This window comes from Bubalus kerabau, chromosome 9 (assembly GCF_029407905.1).
Source record: "Bubalus kerabau isolate K-KA32 ecotype Philippines breed swamp buffalo chromosome 9, PCC_UOA_SB_1v2, whole genome shotgun sequence".
Lineage (NCBI taxonomy): Eukaryota > Metazoa > Chordata > Mammalia > Artiodactyla > Bovidae > Bubalus > Bubalus kerabau.
The window spans coordinates 20,301,414-20,327,319 of record NC_073632.1 but is presented as its reverse complement, the minus strand read 5'-3'; the positions used below and the strand labels follow the sequence as shown (position 1 = coordinate 20,327,319).

Below are 25,906 nucleotides of genomic sequence, written 5' to 3'. Positions count from 1 at the left end.
AGTTCTTTGAACAGACTGTGCTATTTGGATTTTGCAGGTGGAGATGTCATGTCAGTAACCAAATGTCAGTAACCAAAAGACACCTGTGGGTGGGAACTGATTCTGAGTACCATCCAGGGATTTTGAGAATTACCCGGTACACCTGACTTTCAGTCTTTTTCAAGGCACAGTTTCTTATTTTTTAGAAATAAGAAATAGATACAGTTTCGGCTGCTGGATAATCCTTAGGGATAAACACTGGGGTGTGAAAATGGACTTTTCCTTCTGTGAAGAATGAAAAAAAAATGGTGCTTTAAAAGACTGAATTTGAGTAAATATAAGCCATAAATAAACACTTGACATGCATAATTTTGAAAATCCTACTTGGTGCCATGTGCAGATTATATCCATCTTTTTAGGGGGATTATTAGTCAAACGGACCATGATTAATTACAGACCCGAGTTCCATCCTTAATGATCAAATGCTTGGCAAAACTCATCCTCGTTGGCACTAGATAAAGGGCAGGTTTTAGAACTTTCTAATTTCATATTTGCTTTTATGAAGTCTATAAAGTATACTGCTGTTCTTATCTGTGATTAAAAGGAAAGAAATGGAGTCCCAGGCTGGTACAAGATGACAGAGTAAGTTACTCCCAGAGACAGGGTTAGAACTCATGGTAATGACATGAGTCTCAGCTCTGACTGTGTGACGAGTAGCTTCCCGACAAATCCTGGAGTCACGAGGACGGATCCCACTCTGGGCTCTCTTTCTTTCTATTATCAGTCCCTTCCCTACCATCAAGAGCTTTTTGAACAAGACATGATTTGTTTAGAGGAGAACAAAAACCAAGGTTTATTGAAAACACGTGGTGATACCACCTTGGGGACGCGTCGGGACAGGCTATATTCCCACAAGCGAACTGTGGAGAAGCAGGAAAAAAATGTAATTAAAAAATGGTTTCAGATGTGCACATTTTAATGTTGTGACCAGTAAAGATTCCAGAAAACCACAGAAACTTGATAGGAGATGGATTCTGAAGTCACACGGTGGCAAACTCCTGAGGATTAGCTACACTACTTTGATCTTCACATTCCAAACACAGATTTGGAGTCTGTGGTAGGAGCTAAAATCAAATATTTCAAATATTTTGTAAAAGGCAGAAGTAAAAAGTTTGAGAAAACAGTAGCAGAAGATCACCCTGTTAAGGAGCCTGTAATTACAAGCATGAAAAATAAGCACTTTATTAAAAAATCACATTCACATGACCAAATGAAGCAACTACATTAAAAAAATACAGGCAAAAATGATCTTTCTGAAAACTCTTGTTACCGGAGGTAAAGGTGCTACCCTTTCCTTGCATTGCTTGGATAACTGCCACAGTTCCGCTTCATTCTTTATATTGTGTTTCCCTTGTGTATGTATAGGATGAGACTGCGGGGGAGGTGAGGTTGTGCAGGTGAATGCCTCATAGCTTGTGACTGTTTTGAATTTTTTACTCACTCAATACACACTTATTGTGGTCAGAAGCTGCTAGGACCTGGGCTTTTGATAGTAAAGGGTGTGGGCAGGGTAGACGAGACCAATGCCCTCCACTCACACAGACGTGAAAGGACAGCTGGCAAGATGGACTGAGAAAGTGACCACAACCAGGGAGATGCCTGTTCAGACAGCAGCAGGGCAGGCGCAGGGAATCTGGTTCAAGGCTGAGGAAGCCCTTCTGGGGGAAACGAGGGTTAAGCACAATGAACAACCAGTCAAAAATAAATCTACAACCACCCCACGCCCCCTGCCCTGAATATCCTTCAGGGACCGTAACAGCCATTTCTGAAATGATCACATCTAAAGAGCTCTAGATATGATCATTTCAGAAATGATTGTGCTACGGACAGAGGAGCCTGGTGGGCTACAGTCCATAGGTTCAAAAAAGAGTAGGATAAGACTTAGTGACTAAACAAAAACAAAGACCTCTAGACTCAAAAATACCTACAGTGGTTCCTTCCCCCACTCCTCCTCTTTTAAAATGAAATTTATTCTTATTAAAGACATATGGACTCAAACTCTAGGAATTTAGTAGTGAGGGAGATGATTTAAGAAAAAGCAATCAACAAAAAACGTAAGAAGAAGTCTTACTAAGTTGATAATTGTTTCTGATTGTATTTGTCAGTTCTAGGATTGTTCACTTTGTTCCTATTTAATATCTTTAGCTGAACATTTTTATTCTGAAAAAAATCTTCCATTTTTTTTTACAAATAAATGGATAAATAAATAGCAATGTATCTACTTTATTTTTCTCTTATACAAAACATAGCACACTATGTATGTAATATTGCAGCATCTTTTTTTTCTTTCAGTTAATACATCTTGGGTCCTTCCATATCTAACCAAAAGATCATCTTTATTCAGCTCTATTTACTGCTGCTGCTGCTGCTAAGTTGCTTCAGTCGTGTCCGACTCTGTGCGACCCCATGGACTGCAGCCTACTAGGCTTCTCCGTCCATGGGGTTCTCCAGGCAAGAATACCGGAGTGGGTTGCCATTTCCTTCTCCAGCTCTATTTACTACTTACTACAAATTGGTGAGACTGTCAGGAAGGAGAATTCCTGGGGCACAGAGTAAACTCCATGTAATTTTAGTAGCAGTGACACTTTCCATACGGGTGACACCACTTTGCACTCCTGTTTCCTGACCGTCTCACTAAAAAAGTAACTGGATTTTGCCGATCTGACAGGTGAGAAAATGCTGCCTTTTTGTATTTCTTATGAGCGAGACTGTGTTTACAGGGCACATGGGTATTTCTTTGGCTGGGAACTGTCTGTTCATATTCATTTGCTATCTTTTATTTTCCTCTGGGCTGCTGGATTTTTCTTCTGGATTTCTAGAGCTGCTTATAGTTTAAGATGATTAACTTTTTGTCTCTGATAGGTGTTGTATATATTTTCCTGCATTTGTCTTTTAACATTGCTTGTTTTACTTTGTTCTATCATACACTATTTTTGATTTTATGTAATCTAATTATATCTTTAAAAAATTTTATGTAGCATAAGTTTATCAATGTTTTCTTCTATGGTCTCTCTATTTTCAGTCACAGTTAAAAAGACCTTCTTGGTTCCAAGATTATATGACAATTTACCCATTTCTGCCATCCAATATTTATTTAAATCTTTGATTTATTTGGAATTTATCTTGGAATATGATAAGATAAATATGGATCCAACCTGATCTTCTTCCAAATGAGTAATTAGTTGTTCTAACATTGCTTATACCCAGAGTGGTGATGGAGCTGAAATTCATGAATGTGTCAGGTTGTTACTAACTTTTGAGAAAATGACTTTTCTGTTGATTACGATGGAAGATTCACTGGGAGATTTTGAGAGGGGTTTTGAAGGTTTTAAGAATAGTTTTAAGAATTGGGGGATTTTTTTTTTTTTAAAGCTGCATTGTGATCCTACAGTCTCACTGCTGGGCAAATATCCAGAGAAAACTCTACTTCAAAAAGATACACATGCAATGTTCATAGCAGCACTATTTACAATAGCCAAGATATGGAAGCAGCCTGAATGCCCATCAACAGAGGAATGGATAAAGAAGATGTGGTACATATACACAATGGAAGATTACTCAGCCACAAAAGAGAATTAAATAACGCCATTTGTAGCAATATGTGTGGATCTACAGATGATCCTACTAAGCAAAGTAAGTCAGATAAAGGCAAACGTCATACAGTACCGCTTATATGTGAAATCTGAACAAATGATATAAATGTACTTATTTACAAAACAGAAATGGACACAGTCATAGAAAACAAATGTATGGTTACCACAGGGGAAAGGGAGGAGAGAGAAATTAAGAATTTGGGACTCACAGATACACACTTTTATATATAAAATAGATAAACTACAAGGACCTACTGTATAGAATAACGGACTATATTCAGGATCTTATAATAACCTATACTGGAAAAGAATCTGTAAAAAGAATACATATATTCTTATATATGGGCTTCCCTGGTAGCTCAGTTGCAATGAGCTACTGCAATGCAACTGAGCTCCTGCAATGCAACTGAGCTCCTGCAATGCAGAGATCCTGGTTCAATTCCTGGGTTGGGAATATTCCCTGGAGAAAAGATAGGCTACCCACTCCAGTATTCATAGGTTTCCCTGGTGGCTCAGATGGTAAAGAATCCACCTGCAATGTGGGAGACCTAGGTTCGATCCCTGGGTTAGGAAGATCCCCTGGAGGAGGGCATGGCAACCCACTCCAGTATTCTTGCCTAGAGAATCCCATGGACAGAGGAGCCTGGCAGGTATAGTCCATGGATGGATTCACAAAGAGTCAGACATGACTGAGTGACTAAGCATAGCACAACATTCATATATATATATATAACTGAATCACTTTGCGGTATACCTGAAACTAATAAATCATTGTAAATTACACTTCAATAAAAATGGTTAAAAAAAGAATAGGGGATTTTTTAAAGGTGTGGGATCAGGGAGAACAAATGTTTGTTTACATTACATCAGGACTATGATTATTGGGTCCAAAGCTTGGTGACAGCTTTAAGCACTTTATCCTGAGGGATTCAGATTTGAGGCTTGATGTGATTTTAAGTATCCTTTAGCACAGGGGTCCCCAACCCCTGGGTCATGGACCCGTACTGTTCGGTGGCCTGTTATGAACATGGTCACACAGCAGGAGGTAAGTGGTGGGTGAGCAAATGAAATTTCATCTGTATTTACACACACTCCCCATTGCTTGCATTACTGCCTGAATTCTGCCTCTTGTCAGATCAGTGGCTGAATTTAGATCCTCATAGGAGTGTAAACCCTACCGTGAACTGCGTATGTGAGAGACCTAGGTTGAGCACTCCTTATGAGAATCATCTTGAAACCATCAGTGGAAATATTGTCTTTCATGAAACCAGTCCCCGGAGCCAAAAAGATTGGAGACTGCTGCTTTAGCAGGAAAGTACAATTAGTATTTGTTTCAGTAAAATGTGCTTGAATAAGGATTTCCTACAAAGTAAAGTTAGATTTAGGTAATGGTCCTTCAGGAATTTGTATAGTATTGGTTTTTTACATTAATTAGTCTCTCAACACTTCATCTACATAAGCATCAAATTTGCATTCATTTACTAGAGCATGAAGAACTGCTCCTTAATGGACTATATTTTCACTTATTTCTTGACCCAAGTAATCAAATATGAATTTCAGAAACTTCTGCTTATTAGAATAATTTTCATAGAAAAACAGAAGTAGAAACATTTTCTATGAAAGTAGTGAATGTCAATATGGATGTAATTTACTGTCGTGAAGTATTCTAGGCATTTCTGTATTTTAAAAGAAATAGCTAGACACTGGAAACTGTTTGGTAGCTTCTGACAAAGTCAAACACCATTGGAGCCAGTAACCCCAACTCCTGGGTATCTATCCTAAAGAAATAAAAACTTATGTTCATACAAAGCCTCTACATAAATGTTCATGACAGCTTGATTTATAAATAGAAATGACCTGACCATCTGGTCATCTGGCCAGATGACCTTTAACAGGTAAATGGATAAACTGTGTAATCCATAGCATGGAATACTGCTGCTGCTGCTGCTAAGTCGCTTCAGTCGTGTCTGACTCTGTGTGACCCCATAGACGGCAGCCCACCAGGCTCCCCTATCCCTGGGATTCTCCAGGCAAGAACACTGGAGTGGGTTGCCATTTCCTTGTCCAATGCATGAAAGTGAAAAGTGAAAGTGAAGTCGCTCAGTCGTGTCCAACTCCTAGCGACCCCATGGACTGCAGCCCACCAGGTCCCTCCATCCATGGGATTTTCCAGGCGAGAGTACTGGAGTGGGGTGCCATCACCTTCTCCGATGGAATACTAGTCAGCGATAAAAAGGACTGAACCTGTTATTTGCAATGACTTACATGGAGCTCAAGAGTATTATACTGAGTGAAAAAAAAAGCAATTTTAAGACTGAATTTATGACTGTACAGTTGCATTTATACAACAATCTAAAAGTGACAAAATTACAGTGATGAACATATCTGTTATTCTCAGGACCTGGGATTTTTTTTGGAGGAGTGACTTTAAAGGGATAGCACCTCGAGTTTGTTTAGAGGGGTGGGAAGGATCTGTGTCTTAATGGTGATGATGGTTCAATTAACCTGTACATGTGGTAAAATTTCATTGACTGCAGGCAGAGACTGGTGAAATCTGAACAAGGTTTGCAGTTTAGTCAGTAACACATCCAATCCACTTCCTGTTTTTGGTAATTGTACTAAACTCACGTGAGATGCCATCAATGGGGGAAGCTGGCTGAAGGATAGTTGTGTGCAGGGTAACTCTCTCTACTCTTTTTGAAACTTTTAAGTAAGTCTACAATTATTTCAAAATAAAAAGTTGTAAAAAAGGGCCAGATCTTAGGAAGATGACTGCTGGGAAAAGGAACTGCATTTTTTGATACTGACATTTATTTTCTTCTTGGCTTCACATTAGCTAGTGTCTCCAATGGGGACAGGACCCAGACCTCATCACATGGTTTATTTATTTCTTCCTGTTGCATTGCACGTGAGTGATACAGAGAGATAACGTGGTACGATAGAAGGATGTCCTGAGCATATCTCACTTTCTTGCTCTTTTTTGTTGTTCTGACTGTTTTACTTATATGTAGTGTGACCCTTGATAAGACCATTAATCTAAGGCTCACATTTTCAATATGTAAAATGGAGATCATCATCTTTTTCAATTTTAATAAGAAAGTCAATCCTAAAGGAAATCAACCCTGAATATTCACTGGAAGGAGTATGCTGAAGCTGAAGCTCCAATACTTTGCCAACTGATGCAAAGAGCCAACTCATTAGAACAGACCATGATGCTGAGAAAGATTGAAGGCAAAAGGGGAAGGGGACGACAGAGGATGAGATGGTTGGATGACATCACTGACTAAATGGACATGAATTTGAGCAAATACCAGGAGATAGTGAAGGACAGGGAAGCCTGGTGTGCTGCAGTCCATGGAGCCACAAAGAGTTGAATATGACTGAGCGACTGAACAACAATGAGGGTTATATGCGATAGTTCATAAATATGATTTATACTTTAAACCATAAAATTTTATTTGTGTTCATGTAACATCAAGTAGCCCAAGTTCTAACCTCCTGTTATATTCAGCTTTAAAGGCAGATTTCTTATCTAAACACACCTCTTAAACTATTGTCTGTTTTGTAATGTGTGTGTAGGAAATAGACAATAGATAGTCCAGCAAGTTCAAAGCCACCGTGGATTGGTGTGAAAGTAATCAAAAGTCAACAATGAAGCAAAGGCTCACTCATCTCTTGTTTCAAGGAAGGTGGTGAGTTGAGCATTTAATCCAATGTGGTTGTTTCTTTTGACCCAAAGGAGTGTTGAGGGGGAACTATGCACTCTTTTTTTCCTCTTACTATTATCGTTATTTAAAAAAAAATCCGTAAGTTTTATTTCTGACAAAACTGTGGTTCTGCAGCATTTCCAAGTTGAAGCTTTGCTTATGTGTCAAAGTGAGAAGAATCAAGCAGTCCTTTGCTAGTTGTGGCCATGACATCAGGATCATCTCTCATGGCAGGAAAATCACCTAGAACTCACTGGAAACCTGCATCTCGACAGGAAGGTTGCTGATCTACATCACGTGGTCTCCTGCCAACCTGCTAATAAGTTCATTTTTCCTGCTCCCTTGTTATTCTTCTGTGTGTAGATTAAGTGGATTATACTGTAATTAAATTTGACTCTCCAGAGACGGTGTGTTAGAGCTGGGAGCCAGGGGAAGTCAGCTTTCTGCCCCAGTCCTGTGGCTGACTTGGGGGTTAAGCAGGGAGCACTCCCTTCATGGAGCCTCAATTTTACGGTTTCTCGTGAGAGAGAAGCAACGTCTCAGAGGGACACATACTGCTTGATGAGCTCTATCTTCTAACCGAGCTCCAAATTCCGTTATAGGAAGGTACTCTTTGAAGAATTAAAGATGCATTTTACTGCAGTTGAGCCTCTTAATAGGGATGAAGCTTTAAAATCTAATTTTAAAAGCCGCCCACTACACAGCACATTATCCATGCTCTCAAATGCTGCACTCAGCTGTGCACGGGGTTGCTCGCTCTGTGGTATTTATTAAAAATAAAACACAAGTCCTGCAAAGATGTGCCAGGAACATCTCCACAGCAGCACACAGGGGCTGAATTGCTTAACTTCCACTGGGGTGAGAGGGGCTCCTGCTGGCAAATTCCAAGCAGCACTCAGAAAACTGACCTTATAGAGACAGCAATGCCTCCTATTGATCGTAAGTCTTCAAATAACAGCTCAACGCAGCAAGGGACCATTTCTCAAAGGAAATAAATCATCTTTAATGAAATAAGTCTGCCTCATAGCCATCACTGAGTGAATGCTGCAAAGTCCTTTGCTCAGAGGCCCCTGGGAACTGCTTCCTGGTGAGAATTTCCAAGGGGAATGTGAGAGCTCTCATCACATTCTCCTAATTCCTGCTGCTCACAGGAAAAACACATTTTCTTTTCAGTTTGGACATTTCATGTTTCTATATAGATGGGCAGATACGTAGATGTAAGGGTAGATACACAGATGCGTGGAAAAGTCAAAGGGACAGGTTTATATTTTTCTGGATGGATAATGATTTATATATTCCAATATGAAGTTCAAACAGGTATAGACAGATGACCAAGAGACCCAGGGCCTTATATAGCCATAATTCTTGTTGCCTGATCAAAATGTTGTGTTTTTAACCTAAATATTTATCATTAGGCCCAACAGTCATCTATTGGACCTCTGCCTAGTGGCCCGTCTTAGACACTGCTTCATCTCCGGCAACCAGATGGCCTCACGTGGCCCCCACGGCCCCTGGGAGTGGCTGTCTGTCCATCACCTACCACACTGAACTCACTGAGCTCTGGCCACAGTGACCACGTGCCTCTTTCTGGTACAGGCCGAGCTCCCTTGGTCTCAAGAACCTTTGCATTGCCTGCTCTCTGGCCTGGAAAGACCTCTGCCCACATCTCATCAATGGCTCCTGTAATACTCAGGTTGACTTGAGTGTTCACTCCTTAGAAAGACTCCCTTGGACCACTCAATCTAAAGGAACTCCTAATCTCTCTGTTTATTTTCTTCATTGCATTCTCTGTAGTTGACACTATCTCGTTTTTCAAAAATATTTCTGCATATTATTTTTCTCTGTCTCCTGGAATATCAGCTTGACAGGAAAGCGGACACTGCCCATTTAGAGCAACATAGCATCCTTGGCATTTAGAACCACACTTGGGCATAGTACAGATGTTTGGCGGGTGACTGAGCTCAAAACCCAAGGGACCTTCCCCTCCTTTGTTCAATCAGTCATGGTGTTCTACACCCTTCTGTCCATGACTCCTGCCTCCATCAGCTTTGTTCTAAATCAACATAACTAGTCTCCTTCTTGCTCCAAGGGCACAGGAGCTCCTACGCTTACAGGCAGGGATCGTGTTTTATTAATCGTTGTGTCATTTGCACCTAAGATCATGTTTGGCATGTAATAAATAAGTGCTCTGTCTGTGAGTGAATTTTATTATGTAACATTTGAAAGTACAGAATATTAGTACCATGTATCACAGTGCTCCACTCAGGTTTATTGAAGGAATGGGAAATAATCTTTAGTTATTCATTTTCTCCAGGCATATTCTCCCTATGGTCCAGTCTTATGAGCTAATCAAGCTATATGACACTCAAATTTGCACACCAGGTCAAGTGACCTAAACAGGTCTCCAGCAGTCTGTAGTATGAACAACACGTGAATGCATTTCTGAGAATGATGTCACTTACCTGGAAACGTCTCTAGTTGGGACACACCCAGGGACCTCAGGAAAGCATTGCTCAGGAGGCCATGCAGTCATAGAAAAGGCAAATTAGTCTACTTCAGAGCTTAATTTCTTCTTTAGGTTGGAGAGCAGCAACAAGTAACCTGATCTAATTGAAGTAATAAGGCTAATATTTAAGGCTGATACTGCAATCAAAGAGTTTAGGTGACAAATGATAACGTTTGTATACAACTAATGGATATTACAAATGTAAGTTGATGACAATGGACAAGGCTGACTAAATTTAATTTAAAAATACTAATAAGCAATAAGAGCAATTTTTCTCACAGTTGGGTCATGTGGTACTCTGGGGAGTGGATACTTGGTCATTCTCCTGGGTTCCTTGTACAGAGCTCCTAGACTTAGGGATCTCTGGCATGATAAATGCCTTCTGTACAATCATCAGATGACTGTTGGCTAGGGGTCCCTATTCAGATTCCGGGGTACCAGGAGGACCTGGGACCTCTTGGGAGAGAAAGTGTTCAGTCCCCAACAGCCAGTGACCAACAGATGTGCTTTTTTAGTGACAGCTCCATGGCTATCTCTAAAGCGTGGGGTTTGGTGAGCATCTGGTGAACACACAGGTTCTGGGAGGTGAGGCTCTTGAAGGGGCACAAAATCTCCATGTTAGCCAGTCCTCTGCCCCAAATATCTGTCTGGTGCATCTCTTTCACTTGGCTGTTCTCAGATTCAGCTTTTATAATAAATATAAAAAATATAATGTGATATAATGTACAGCACTTTGCTGAACTCTGTGTCATTCTAGCAACATGGGGGGCTATTGGAATCCCTAGATTGCCGTCGGCCAGGCAGAGCATGTTAGCCTGGACACCTCTCTGTGGCTGGTGTCTGAAGTTGGGGAGGGAAAGTCCAGTGAGACTAAACCCTGGATTGGCGGGGTTTCACACTAATACCAATTGTTAGTGTCAAAATTGTATTGAGTTGTTGGCTTCCTTGTAGCTCAGCTGGTAAAATATCCACCTGCAATGCAGGAGACCCTGGTTTGATTCTTGGGTTGGGAAGATCTGCTGGAGAAGGGATAAGCTACCCACTCCAGTATTCTTGGGCATCCCTGGTGGCTCAGATGGTAAAGAATCCACCTGCAATGTGGAAGACCTGGGTTCAATCTTGGGTTGGGAAGATCCCCTGGAGAAGGGAACTGCTACCCACCCCAGTATTCTGGCCTGGAGAATTCCATAGACAGAGGAGCCTGGCGGGCTACAGTCCATGGGGTTGCAAAGAGTCAGACATGACTGAGCAACTTTTACTTTCAAGGATGTACAGAAAGTTAGAGAACTGGTTGATGTGAGGGAAAATCCCACAGATTTGATGTCAAAAGTGTTGTGAGTAAAAGGAGCTCATCAGGTAGGCTTATTTTTCTAGATTGAAATCCTAGTTCTTTCACCATCTTTCTAACTGTGGACAAGTTTCTCAAACCTTATCTTACTTCCTCATCTTTAAAAAGGATATTATAAAACTTCTGCAGAATTAAATAAGACAGTATTTACCAAGTTCAAGAGCAGTACCCATAGCGTAGCAAATTTCAATAACTATCAGCTATATTCACTATAGAGACTGAAACGGCTTTATAGTTCTGTAGTCAAGCAAGTCAAGAAGGTTTAATGGTCCTCAGATGGTCCAGTTAATCACAAAGAGGTGACCATATGCATGGAGTTTGGACTTTCAGACATAGAAGGAGGCAGAGAAGAGTACACGGCTGACAGGAAACAATCCAAGAGAAATAGCTTTCAGTAAAGGGCAGAGGAGATTAGAGGGTGAGAAAATGAGTGCAGCTGAAAAGACTGTCTCTTGAAACGAAAGATGGAGAGGCTGGAGAGGTAGAAAAACGGTGCCTGAATCTTCAGTTTAGGAGCCAGTGGCATCCAAGTGTCTCTGATATAGTTTTCCAACACATTAGCAGCTGAAACTGCTTTCAATAAGATGAACTCGCAGATATATTAGAGTGGCCTTGGCTGTGTGGTTGATTTTAATAAAGGCTCCAATTTTGTTGTAGCTAGGGAAGACACTGGTTATTTTTTCTTCATTAAAAAAAAGATACATTTGCTATTTTCTCGTGTCAAAGGCACATACGTTCAGCTCACGGGGGACACCTCTGTGCTCTGCTTTGCCTCTTTTGTCTTCCTGTGGAAATATTACACAGAAGGGGAACTGCTAAAACAGCAATTAAAAAATCAACTTATATTTAGCATCAAGTACTGATCCAAGGTTAATCACAGGCTAGTCTTTTCTTTTTTCCTGAGATGACTGAAAACTACGGCCTTGTTCCATCTGTCTCTAGAAGGAGTCACCAGGGATCCAAAAAGTCACGGTTACGAGTAACTTGTTGACATTCTAACACATCAGGCTCATTATTGTAATCTAAGCAGCAGTCTTGGGTACGATTTGCAATTTTCAGGCAGGTCATTAATGAAAGCTGGAAAAGGAGTGACTATGAACTCAGTCTCTGAGGTTATTTTACACGTCCTCTATACTGAGGCCACCGAGTGAATGAGTTGTGTTTGATTGTAGAGAGATCAGAAAAGAAATCAGAAAGTCCAGACAAATGAGGGCAACTCATTAGTCATCCACAAACACATTCAACTCTTCAAGTTGTAGCACAGTGATTACTGACCACAGCTGCAGACATATTATTCCAATAGCGTATTAGGTGAGAGATGTAAATTGAAGGCATGCTGCTGCTAAGTCACGTCAGTCGTGTCTGACTCTGTGCGACCCCATAGACGGCAGCCCACGAGGCTCCCGTCCCTGGGATTCTCCAGGGAAGAATACTGGAGTGGGTTACCATTTCCTTCTCCAGTGCATGAAAGTGAAAAGTGAAAGTGAAGTCTCTCAGTTGTGAACGACTCTTCGTGACCCCATGGACTGTAGCCTACCAGGCTCCGCTGTCCATGGGATTTCCCAGGCAAGAGTACTGGAGTGGATTGCCATTGCCAAATTGAAGGCATAGATATATAAGAATTTTGCAATTCAAGATAAGCTTTTACCAGTTTTCAAACTCCCCAAATTGAGAGATAAATCAGTTTGGTAAAGAAAGCAAGCATCTAATTTTAAAAAATGAATAGATTTTTCTTCCCTTTGGTTACAGATGTCTAAAAGATGTTTTTCAAACACAAGAATATAATGATTTTATGTTTTCTTAAATCAACAATATTTGGAAATGCTCTGGTTCTGGCTCCCATGTAGTGGTGGGGAGTGGGCAGGTTAGGAGGGAAGTTACGATTCTTTGGGAATCAGCCCGTGGGCCCCATGAACCAACCTGTGTCCAAATAGGATCAGTTGGTCTGCAAGGCTCTGTCTTGCCCAAGGCAACAGCTGAAGAAGCTTCGCTCTGCTTCAGCTCTATTTTACAGGGCACTCTCAGAAGGCATTCCCCACACAGCAGTCACAAAGGCCACCAGTCTCCTCGGGGCCCTTTCTTGAATGCTCAAGCCTTCTGAAAATGTTTGGGTGTGTGGCATGTTCAGAATAACCAGATCTTACAAATATGTGGAGTCTTGAGATAGCTTAGCTACATCTCCAAATGCACAGCAGTTATCAGCACATCTTAGTCCTTTAATCTTCCTCTTCCTGTCTCGAATCCTTCTAGGACTTGGTGTAGCACGTGGTTCTGAAGATGGAGTTGTGTCACCTGTAATTTGGCCACCTGTAGGCCTGTGAGCAGTGGCCTAACAGATTCAGTGCGACGTGCTGTAGGCGTGGCTGTAGTGGGCAGAGGAGAGGTGACACCTCTTTGTCCACTTTGCCACAGTCAATTAGGTCAAGCAGGGAGATCAGGGCTTACTTTCCATTGCGATTGCTCATTTTACCCCTGACATCAATCATTTTTTATGGCCCTATTAAGCATGGCCTAGAAAGGGCTCCAGGAGCCATTTGGGACACCCTGCTGCCTTCAGGCTGGAGAAGGCAATGGCAACCCACTCCAGTACTCTTGCCTGGAAAATCCCATGGATGGAGGAGCCTGGTAGGATGCAGTCCATGGGGTCGCTAAGTCGGACATGACTGAGCGACTTCACTTTCACTTTTCACTTTCATGCATTGGAGGAGGAAACGGCAACCCACTCCAGTGTTCTTGCCTGGAGAATCCCAAGGACGGTGGGGCCTGATGGGCTGCTGTCTATGGGGTTGCACAGAGTCGGACACGACTGAAGTGACTTAGCAGCAGCAGCAGCTGCCTTCAGGCAGGTGACATTTGGTTCCTCTGTGTAGGTTACATCTTACCAACCTCGTCCAAAAGAGCCACATTTGAACACGTTTCACTATTACATAGGTTCAGCTGGACCACGAATCAAATCATTACACATATATCAAATAAAAGACTGAGAAGTGCATAGTTACCTTAAGTGTAAGTACAAATCTTGCTTTTGTTCTAGTGGGTATTCATTATGTATTTATCTGTGAGGTTTTCTTCCAAAGAAGCTGATTTGGTAGAGGTAAAATAACAAATGAAGAAAAGGCCTGAAGCAGTAACTAAGCTCCAACCACACCTACACCACGTCAAACTGAATCTGTAAAGTTACAGCTGACAGGCCTAAAGGTGGCTGAGTTACAGAGGACACAACACCATCTTCAGAACCACATGCTACACCAAGTCCCAGAAGGATTCAAGAGAGAAAGAGGAAGATTAAAGGACCAAGATGTGCCGATGTATCTGCAGCTGAGAACAGCTATCAAAAGGCAGCAAACATGTGGGAAAGAACCTGCTCTTTAGCTTAGGGGCCAGAAATACACTGGCATTGCCTCTGGAATTGGATTAAAACCAAATTTTCAGCCAGTTCAGTCACTCAGTTATGTCTGACTCTTTATGACCCCATGGACTGCAGCATGCCAGGCTTCTCTGTCCATCACCATCTCCTGGGCTTGCTCAAACTCATGTCCATCGCATCAGTGATGCCATCTAACCATCTCATCCTCGTCTCCTTCTCTTCCCACCCTCAATCTTTTCAGGCATCAGGGTCTTTTCCAAGGAGTCAGCTCTTCGCATCAGGTGGCCAAAGTATTGGAGTTTCAGCTTCAGCATCAGTCCTTCCAGTGAATATTCAGGACTGATTTCCTTTAGGATTGACTGGTTTGATCTCCTTGAGTCCAAGGGACTCTCAAGAGTCTTCTCCAACATCACAGTTCAAAAGCATAAATTCTTTGGTGCTCAGCTTTCTTTATAGTCCAACTCTCACATCCATACATGACTACTGAAAATAGCTTTGACTAGATGGACCTTGGTTGGCAAAGTAATGTCTCTGCTTCTTAATATGCGGTCTAGGCTGGTCATAGCTTTTCCTCCATGGAGCAAGTGTCTTTGAGTTTCATGGCTGCAGTCACCATCTGCAGTGATTTTGGAACCCCAAAAAATAAAGTCTCTCACTGTTTCCATTGTTTCCCCATCTATTTGCCTTGAAGTGATGGGATTGGATGCCATGATCTTAATTGGATGCCATGATCTTAATTTTCTGAATGTTGAGTTTTAAGCCAACTTTTTCACTCTCCTCTTTCACTTTCATCAAGAGGCTCTTTAGTTCTTCTTCCCTTTCTGCCATAAGGGTGGTGACATCTGCATATGTGAGTTTATTGATATTTCTCTTGGCAATCTTGATTCTAGTATGTGCTTCATCCAGGCTGGCATTTCGCATGATACACTCTGCATATAAGTTAAATAAGCAGGGTGATGATATCCAACCTTAATGTACTTCTTTCCCTACTTGGAACCAGTCTGTTGTTCCATGTCCAGTTCTAACTGTTGCTTCTTGACCTGCATACAGATTTCTAAGGAGGCAGGTAAGATGGACAGGTATTACCAACTCTTGAAGAATTTTCCACAGTTTGTTGTGATCCACACAGTCAAAGGTTTTGGCGTAGTCAACAGAACAGAAGTAGATGTTTTTCTGGAAATTTCTTATGTTTTTGATGATCCAACAGATGTGGTTCCTCTGCCTTTTCTAAATCCAGCTTGAACATCTGGAAGTTCACAGTCCACGTACTGTTGAAGCCTGGTTTGGAGAATTTTGAGTATTACTTTGCTAGCGTGTGAGATGAGTGCAATTGTGTGGTAGTTTGAACATTCTCTGGCAATTTTTAATTGGTTTTAAAGCCTGAAACGGGACATTCCTGCAGTCAGCTGTGAACCAACTTTATCCTATAGAAGCTGAATGAGTCCTACTAAACTGTTTGCCTTGTGAATTGTTCGGGTCCCTTATAGTACTAGAAGCTCTCGTGCCACAATTTCGCATCGAGCTACAGTGTTTCGTGGTGTAGCTTGAGTGGGGATTCAAAAAGAGAGGAGATCTCCAGAGAAAAACCAAGTGCCTGCATGGATGTGCCCTCGGGGGCTGGGACCTGGTGCCCAATTTACTCTGTACTTCATCTGGCACAAGAGGGGCAGCCAGACAAACAGACTGTATTAGCAAAGGCCAAGCAGGGTGTTTCAAGGTTGATGTAACTTAGAATTGCACTAGAGTCACTTCTGTAACTGCAGTGCTTTGCAAGCAGTCACGTTTCCACAAAGTCCGGTTGAATGAAAGGAAACTCTTGAAATAGGCAGGTGTGTGGGGAGCCCACCTGCTTCCTCATGCTTAGGACAAGTGTCCAGGACGTGGACACAGCACTGGCATGAAAGATGGAACGAAGGATTCCTCTGACAGTGCGTGTGGAAAGGGTTTCTCCACTTCCTCCTTAAGCATTGGGTGAAGAAGTTATCTAAAGACGCTCAACAATTTCTGAAACAGAATGGAAAACCCTTTGCTGATGAGGAGCTTAGCCTAAACTAGCTTGTAACTAAAACCCCCAGTTTCTCAGGTTGGAAACAGTGGAAATAAGTGAGCTCACCAGGAAATTCCAGCATTTGGATTTGCTGCTGCTGCTGCTAAGTTGCTTCAGTCATGGCCGACTCTGTGCGACCCCATAGACGGCAGCCCACCAGGCTCCCCCGTCCCTGGGGTTCTCCAGGCAAGAACACTGGAGTGGGTTGCCATTTCCCTCTCCAATGCATGAAAGTGAAAAGTGAAAGTGAAGTCGCTCAGTCGTGTCCGACTCTTAGCGACCCCATGGACTGCAGCCTACTGGGCTCCTCTGTCCATGAGATTTGAGTGGCTGCCAAAGAAATAGGAAGGAGAAAAGAGCAAGGAAACCAAATGCAACTATTGAATAATGACAACTACAACATCCACAATTACAAGAAGCTGTAGTACACAGGGTTTTACTATTCTTCCCCCAAGGAAATAAAAACATTCCATTTTTTAAAAAATAGGTCAAATTCTTCAAAAATGTCAGTGTTGTAAAAGACAGAAAGGCTGAGGAACTGTTCTAGATAAAAGGAGACCACAGAGACCTGATGACTAAACACCATGTGTGACCCTAGACTGGAGGGAAAAATGCTACAAGGACATTATTGGGTCAACTGGCAAAACTAGGATACAGCCAGCAGATTAGATAAGGGGTTGTACTAACATCCAATTTAAGTACAGAAGATTATGCAGACTCATAGTCTTCCTTTCGAAAATCCATACTGAAATATTTAGGGATAAAAGGCCATGATGTAGGCAGCTCTCTTGAAAAAATAATTAAAATTTGAGATATAATTGACTAAAAATTTCAGTTTTATGATATACTTTAAAATATATCACTCCAAGGTGCCAGATCTTAACTCTGGAATGTTTTATAGTTTCAGGCTGGCACCCAGGTGACTGGAATCTCTTTGAAGCGACAGCAGCCAGGGAGTTGTAGAGATGTGATATTTATTCAGGGACTGTAAGGTGGGGACCCAAATTTCAGAGGGGAAAACACTTTATCAGGTCTCATGGTTACAGTGGGTATAATAAGCCATACATGTAATTATTCTTGAGGCCTGCTCATAAGTAAGCTTTACCAGGACCTTACACTTACACATTTCAGCTGACCAAGAGCATAAAGGCAGTACTGCTTACACTGTAGAGCAAAATAGATCTTTATAGTCACGGAAATCAATGCTTCCCCTAATTCAGGGTGATGCTCGAGAACCTGTATTTCAGCACAACTCAACTGGACGTGAGGGTCCGGAGCCCGGCCCTCTGGCTCAGTTCCAGTGCCACCAATTACTAGCTGTGTGACTTTCGCACTCACTTCACCTCTCTGTGCCCCAGCCTCTTCATCTGCAAAACTCGGTTAATGAAAATACCTACCTCACTGAGCTGTGAAGCGGATTAAATGAATTAGCACTCTCAAATCATGAGAGAGCCTGGCCCATGGTGAAGAATCCATGAATATTAGCTTTTAACATAAACCAAATGTGGTAATACCAGAGACAGAAGAAGAAAAGGATGCAGTGCCCCAAACCTGGGCGTCCAGGACTCTGATACTCACCTATGACACAGAAGGGCTTTCGGGCGAATCTCAGTCTTCCCTGCCATCCGCGGTACCGGCAGCAGCAGCCTGCAGACCAGATTCGAATGATGAACTCCAAACCAAAGACGACGATCATCACGAATTCCTGAGAGATCAAACAAGGCATGTCAGGGAGAGGCATTACCGAGCAGACCAGAGCAGGAAGCTCCATGGCTATTATACAGTCAGGCACTTCATCTAAAACATCTGGTTGTTAACGTCGGAAGCTAACATTTCCTTTTCTCCAAATCAAGGTAAACCCAGAGAACATCGGAACCCCACGTTGTTTCCTAATGTGGAACACTATTCCTCTTCAAGTCTCTAACATCTTGCAAATTTAGGAGTCAGTTTTAATTCTAAAAGTGAAGCCTGAATTACAGATTCCTCTTGCCTGGTATATGCAGTTCCTTGGTATCCCCAGGAAACTGGTTCCAGGACCCCCTGAACACCAAGATATGCGGATGCTCAAGTCTCTTATGGAAAATGGAGTAGGGCTTGCATGTAATCCATGCAGATCCTTGCATATACTTTGAGTCATTCTTAAATTACTTATAATACCTAATATGATCAAAAGTTTTGTTAACAGTTTCTGGCACACAGTTCAAGTTTTGCTTCTTGGGAATTTCTGGTTTTTTTCCCGAGTATTTTTGGTCTACGGTTGGTTGAACCCGCGGATGTGAAACCTGGAGATAAGGAGGGCTGACTACATAGTGCAATTGCCCTTAGTTACTCAGTAACATGAAATATTTGAAATGAAAGAGTGAACTCCAAAAATACAGTTTACAGTTTTACAGAAAGCAGATCCTCATTTTGCTGCAAGGAGTGACTTAATCCCTGAGCTCTGAGGAGTTGTTCTGAGACAAAGAGAGGTAAATATTTAGGAGTATACGGAGTTCTTTTGTTATGATGTCAAAAATCTCCTTATAAGACAGCAAGTTTTGACAGTGTTATCATGTGTAGCACACACATCCTTTGCCAGAAATGAGATCCTGAAGCCTCTGGAGATGAAACTTATTAATTACTAGGCTGCCCTTTGGTGAGAGCTGCCTAGAAAATAACACTTGTTCCAGCAGGAAGGCTTTGAGATTTTCTAGGAAGAGTTGTGAGTGAACCCTGGCAAAGGCCGACTAAAGAGGTTCATTAAATAGTGGGTCACAGAAGGTAAACCACTGGAATTTGTTAAGAAATGTCTCTGGAGTAAACTTGTCATAGTTACCTTGTCATTCCTTGACTGGGGCAGGCACAGAGCTTATCAACATTTGTTTTCTTTTAAAAATAATATTTCCCTCTTTTGTTTTTAAACAAGCATTGACTCAGCACTTAAAATGTATTAATAGAACAGTATTTATTAATTGAGGCCTCCCTGGTGGCTCAGGTGGTAAAGAATCCACCTGCAATGCAGGAGACCTGGGTTGGGAAGATCCTATGGAGGAGGAAATGATAATCCAGTATTCTTGCCGGGAGAACTTCATGGACAGAGGAGACCGGCAGGCTACAGTCCATGGGGTTGCCGAGAGTCAGACATGATTGAGTGACTAACACACATACACAGTTATTAATTGATCTTTGTTATAACTGCTTAATTATAAAAGTGATACCTGGTCTTTATTAAAACCTCTAAACATCACAGAAGTGTTGAACGTAGAAAGTGAATGTCCTAATCTACTCTCCATCCTCCCGCCCCACGTCCCAAGATAAAAACCATTATCAAATTTAGAAAAATGGCATTTTTGTTGCAAGTTTCAGGGAAATGTCTGTTTCTTCAGTTAGAGTATGTGATATGCTACACTTTTAAAATGCCTAGTAGAGATACAGCATTCTCTCCTTCTGTTATTTTGCACTAAGTAACCTGCAAATATTTCTCATGATGGTAGATAAATCTCCAATATTATGGCTGTTACTTACAGTGACTTAACACTGAAAGTGAAAAGTGAAAGTGAAGTCGCTCAGTCGTGTCCGACTCCTTGTGATCCCATGGACTGTAGCCCACCAGGCTCCTCTGTCCATGGGATTTTCCAGGCAAGAATACTGGAGTGGGTTGCCATTTCCTTCTTCAGGAGATCTTCCCGACCCAGGGATTGAACCTGGGTCTCCCGCACTGTAGGCAGATGCTTTACCTTCTGAGCCACCAGGGAAGTCCTGCCCATGGCTAAATCTCCACAGATGATTTCACGAAGATAACCATAGCATGGTCAGCACACACTCATTCATGATATGAGGGTTTTGTTTTGGTTTTCTTTGTTTTAGTTTTCAGTATATATCTAGGTGGGCTTCCTTCGTGGGTCAGACTGTAAAGAACCTGCCTGCCATATAAGAGGCCTGGGTTCGATCCCTGGGTCGAGAAGATCCCTTGAAGAAGGGAATGGCTACCCACTTCAGTATTCTTGCCTGGAGAATTCCATGGACAGAGAAGACTGGTGGGCTATAGTCAATGGGGTCACAGAGTCAGACATGAGTGACTAACACTTTTTACACTATATATCTAGGTAGTTGAGTTTATTTATTCTTAAGGTGTCTGAAGTGCCATGTTAGGAAGAGTTGGGGAGGCAAGGCTTCCTTTAATCTTCCTCTAGCCTCACACAGAGCCTGTTGACACCCACAGGGCCCATGTATCTGGGCCCATGTCGAGTCTGTGTTTAGTGGGGCTCTACTTTTATCCCTGTCTCCTCCTCCTACTTGAGCCAAGGAGTCTGGTGCTCTACTGGTGGGGGGTTCTATTGTCAGGGATAGCTAAGAAAACTCAAATATGGCTTGAGCAATGAGGCACTACCACATAAAGGTTTTCCTTTTTCATGGGAATAGCTGCTACTGGTAGATGTATGGCCAATATTCTTTAGAACAAAGAATATTAGAATAAAGTAACATTCTATTAGTATAGTAAGGTAGGCCCTCAGTAGATGTATAGCTAATATTCTTGAGAACAAAGACTACTGGAGTAAAGTAATATTCTGTTAGTATAGTAAGGTAACATTCTATTCGTATAGTCAGGTAGGTCCTCATTGAATCGTTTCTATGTTGTATCCTGAGGCAGATACATTATAGATTTACTCAGGGGCACTTGTTTAGGAATATTGCTTACTGATTTTTTTTTTTTTAAACAACATTGGGAAAAAATCCTTCATTTCCAAATAAAACAAGAGGAAGTTGTAATTGGATTTTACTACAAGGTCACAGTTTCTGCCTTGGAGGAGTAAGACTGGGGTCAGAACTCTCTCCTACTAGAGCATTCTTTCGTCTTCTTTATGAGGGCCTGGTTTTAGACTTGGCAGACAGTAACCTCAAACTCTCTGGTCACCAAGGGAGCATTAGTGAGGTGACCGTGGAACACCTCTCTTCACAGCCCAGAGCTGCAGGCCATGAGAATGTTGCCTTCCAAGACCTGAGCTCATTTGATTGGGAGCAAAAGCATGAAAACCATTTTGACCAGATTTTGTCTTTTGTTTCCTGAAGTTTCTATCTTATTTCAATTAAGAGGAACAAAGTTCTGTGGAGAAGGAGAGGAAAAGTATTATAAATCTGACTGAACTGGAAGGGAATGAAATTGGGAGAAGATCACATTTTTTTGCCCCTTTTTCATTTCCCAGCTTCACTGAGGTATAATTGGCAAGTAGAAATTGTGTATATTTGAGCTGTACATATACACAATGTACATATACATGATGTCCTAATGTATGTATACATTGTGAACTGATTACCATAATCAAGCTAACATATCCATCACATCACATAGGTAACATTTTTTTTTTTTTTTTGGTGATAGTGAGAACACTTAACATTTAATCTCTTAGCAAATTTCCAGTACACACTAAAACTACTGTTACCTTCAGTTAGCAGGCTGTACATTAGGTCTCTAGGACTAATTCCTCTGCATGACTGACACTTGGTGCCCTTGGTCTGGTGTATATCTTTTCCCCCATCCTCTAGTTACTGGTAGTTACTCTACTCTCTGTTTCTTGAGTTCAACTTTTTAGATTCCACATATAGGTGAGATCATGCAGTACTTGTGTTTCTGTGTCAGACTTACTTCATTTATCATAATGTCTTCCAACTTCACGTTACTGCAAATTACTTTTTTTTAAGACTGACTAATATTCTCATATGTTTCTGCCAGTTTATCTATCTATCTATGTCACATCTATTTGTCCATTGATGGACGCTGAGGTTGCTTCCATACCTTGGCTATTGTGAATAGCGCTGCAATGAACATGTGGGTGTGAATATCTCTTTGAGATCATGACTTTATTTCTGCTGGATCATATGGTAGTTCTAGTTTTAATTTTCTGAGAAACTTCCATACTATATTCCACAATTTACATTCCAACCACTAGGTTAGGAGGGTCCCCTTTTTTCTTCATTCTCATTTGCACTTGTTATCTCATGTCTTTTTGGTAATAGCCTTTCTAAAATATGTGAGGTGATATCTCATTGTGGCTTTGATTTGCATTTCTGATGATTAGTGATGTTGAACATCTTTTCGTATACCTGTTTGGTCATTTGTATGTTTTCTTTTGAGAAATGCCTATCCAGGTCCTTTGCTCATTTTAAAATCAGGTTATTTAATTAATTTTTGTTATTGAGTTATGAAAGGTCCTTATATATTTGGATATTAACTTCTTATTAGATATTTGGTCTGCAAGGTCTTCTCCCATCTCAAAGGCTGTATCTTCACTCTGTTGATGGTTTCCTTCTATGCACAGAAGATTTTTAGTTAGATGCACTCCCACCTGTTTATTTTTGTCTTTGTTATTTGTGATTTTGGAGTTATATCAAGAAAACCAAAAGGCAAATACTGTATGATATCACTTACATGTGGAATCTAAAAAATAAAAATAATCAGTGAATACGACAATAAAGAAGCTGACTCACAAATACAGAGAACTAACTAATGGTTATCAGTCAGGAGAGGGGAAACAGGAGGGATAAATGGGGGGAAGTAAGAGGCACAAACTACTAGGTATAAAATAAATAACCTACATGGATATATAGTATAGGTACAGCATAGGAAATAAGCTGATATTTTATAATAACTATAAATGGAATACAACCTTTAACAATTGTGAATCGTGTTGTACGCCTAAATTTTATATAATATTGTATATTAACTATACCTTGATAAAAAAAACAAAACAAAACAAAAAAACGCATTGCCCAAACTAATGTCAAGAAGCTCCTTCCCCATGTTTTCTTTTAATAGTGCTATACTTTCAGTTCAGTTCAGTCACTCAGCTATGTTTGACTCTGTGACCCCATGGACTGCAGCACACCACGCTTCCCTGTCCATTACCAACTCCTGGAGCTTGTTCAAACTCATGTCCATTGAGTCGGTGATGCCATCCAACCATCTCATCCTCTGTTTCCCCCTTCTTCTACTGCCATCAATCTTTCCCAGCATCAGGGTCTTTTCCAGTGTGTTAGATCTTCGCATCAGATGGCCAAAGTATTGGAGTTTCAGCTTTAGCATCAGTCCTTCCAATGAACACCCAGGACTGATCTCCTTTAGGATGGACTGGTTGGATCTCCTTGCAGTCCAAAGGACTCTCAAGAGTCTTCTCCAATACCATAGTTCAAAAGTGAAGTTGCTCAGTCATGTCCAACTCTTTTTGACCCCACAGATTGTAGCCTACCAGGCTCCTCTGTCCATGGGATTTTCCAGGCGAGAGTACTGGAGTGGGTTGCCATTTCCTTCTCCAGGGGATCTTCCCAACCTAGGGGTCGAACCCAGGTCTCCTGCACTGCAAGCAGACGCTTTACTGTCTGAGCCACTGGTGCTCAGCTTTCTTTATAGTCCAACTCTCACATCCATACATGACTACTGGAAAAACCATAGCTTTGACAAGATGGACCTTTTTTTTTTTGGCAAAGTAATGTCTCTACTTTTTAATGTGCTGTCTAGGTTGGTCATAGCTTTTCTTCCAAGCAGCAAGTCTCTTTGAGTTTCATGGCTGCTGTCACCATCTGCAGTGATTTTGGAGCCTAAGAAAATAAAGTCAGCCACTGTTTCCATTGTTTTCCCATCTATGTGCCATGAAGTGATGGGAGTGGATGCCATGATCTTAGTTTTTTGAATGTTGAGTTTAAGTCAGCTTTTTCACTCTCCTCTTTCACTTTCATCAAGAGACTCTTTAGTTCCTCTTCATTTTCTGCCATAAGGGTGGTGTCATCTGCATGTCTGAGGTTATTGATATTTCTCCCGGCAATCATGAGTATACTTTCAGGCCTTACTTTTAAGTCTTTCATCCATTTTGAGTTAATTTTTGTACACTGTGGGGGATAAGGGTCCAATTTCATTCTTCTAAGTGTGGATATCCAATTTTCTCACTCGTGATAAAAACTCTCAGCAAGTCAGAACTAGAAGTTTGTGCTCTCAATTTGATAAATGTCATATACAAAACCATTAGAGTTAATGTCATACTTAATGATGAAAGAGTGAAAGCTTTTCTCCAAAAATCAAGAACAAGGAAAGATGTTAGTTTCATCACCCTTATTCAACATAATTGCATACTATAGTCACTGCAATAAGGCAAGTAAAAGAAATAAAAGGCATGCAAATTGGAAAGGCAGACATAAAAAGTCTATATTTGCAGATGCATGATTGTCTAAGGAGAAAATCACAAGGAATTTATCAAAAACCTCTTAGAACTAATCAGTGAATTCAGTATCAACATAAAAAAAAAAAAACACATTTCTGCATACTAAAAAAAAAGATGTGGAAGCCATATTTAAAAGCACAATATTATTTATGACCATTCCAAAGGAAATAAAATATTTAGCTCTTCATTTAACAAAATCTGTACAGGATATGCATATTGAAAATTACAAAATGTTGACAAAAGAAATCAGAGAAAACCTAAGTAAATGGAAATACTGTGTTCATGAATTAGAAGGTGCAACATGATAAAGATGGCAACTTCTCCCAAACTTATTTGTAGTTTTAATGAAATTCTTATCAAAATCTCAGCAACTTTTTTTTTGTAGATGTAAAGAAACTTATTCTAAAGTTTACATGGAAAGGTACAGACTCTAAAATAGCTTACAAAAAAAAGAAAAGAAAACTCCCAAGAAAGAGAAAAAAGTGGGAGGAATTACCTTATCTCATATGAAAAACCTCTATGTAGCTCCAGTAATCAAGACTGTGTGGTCTTGGCAGAGGGACAGACACATAGAGAATGATGGAACACAAAAGAGAACCTAGAAATGTATTCAGACAAATATGCTCAATTGATTATTTAATAAAGATACAAAAGTAGTTCAACAGAGGAAGAAATAGTCCTTTCAGTAATCAATGCTGGGGCAATTTGACCTCCAAATGCAATGAAATGAACCTCTATATCTCACACCTTATACAAAAATTGATCCAAAATGGATTATGGGCTTACGTGTTTAAGCCATAAAACTTTTAGTAAAAAACATAAGAGAAAATATTTAGGATTCAAGCTAAGAAAAGAGTTCATAGACTTAATACCAAAAGCATAAGGAAAAATTGATAAATCAGACTTTTTCAAAAGTACAGGATGAAAAGACAAGCGATAGACTCACACACCCAGAGAATATTTGCAAAAGACATATTTGATAAAGGACAAGTATTGAGAAAGTATAAAAAACTCTCAAAAGTTAACACCTATTCTTCTAAGACTCTTCTAAAAATCATAGAGGAAGGAGCTCTCCCAGTTCATTCTATGAGGCCACAATCATCCAGATAG

At 40.8% G+C, this 25,906-nt stretch overlaps 1 protein-coding gene and 1 long non-coding RNA gene across 5 annotated transcripts in view; one reads left to right on the top strand and one right to left on the bottom strand.

Moving 5' to 3' along the window:
* Positions 1–25,906, bottom strand: part of KCNQ5 (potassium voltage-gated channel subfamily Q member 5) — a 621,800-nt gene that overhangs the window by 154,527 nt on the left and 441,367 nt on the right. For all 4 annotated transcript variants that reach the window (XM_055534790.1, XM_055534787.1, XM_055534789.1 and 1 more), the window contains exon 3: positions 18,186–18,312. In XM_055534790.1, the coding sequence (XP_055390765.1) occupies positions 18,186–18,312 (127 nt within the window). The remainder of the gene's footprint in view (positions 1–18,185; positions 18,313–25,906) is intronic.
* LOC129619603 (uncharacterized) lies at positions 2,618–9,507 on the top strand. The gene is made up of 3 exons (XR_008697953.1): positions 2,618–2,707; positions 3,412–3,672; positions 8,755–9,507. It is a non-coding gene; the product is annotated as an uncharacterized LOC129619603 (long non-coding RNA).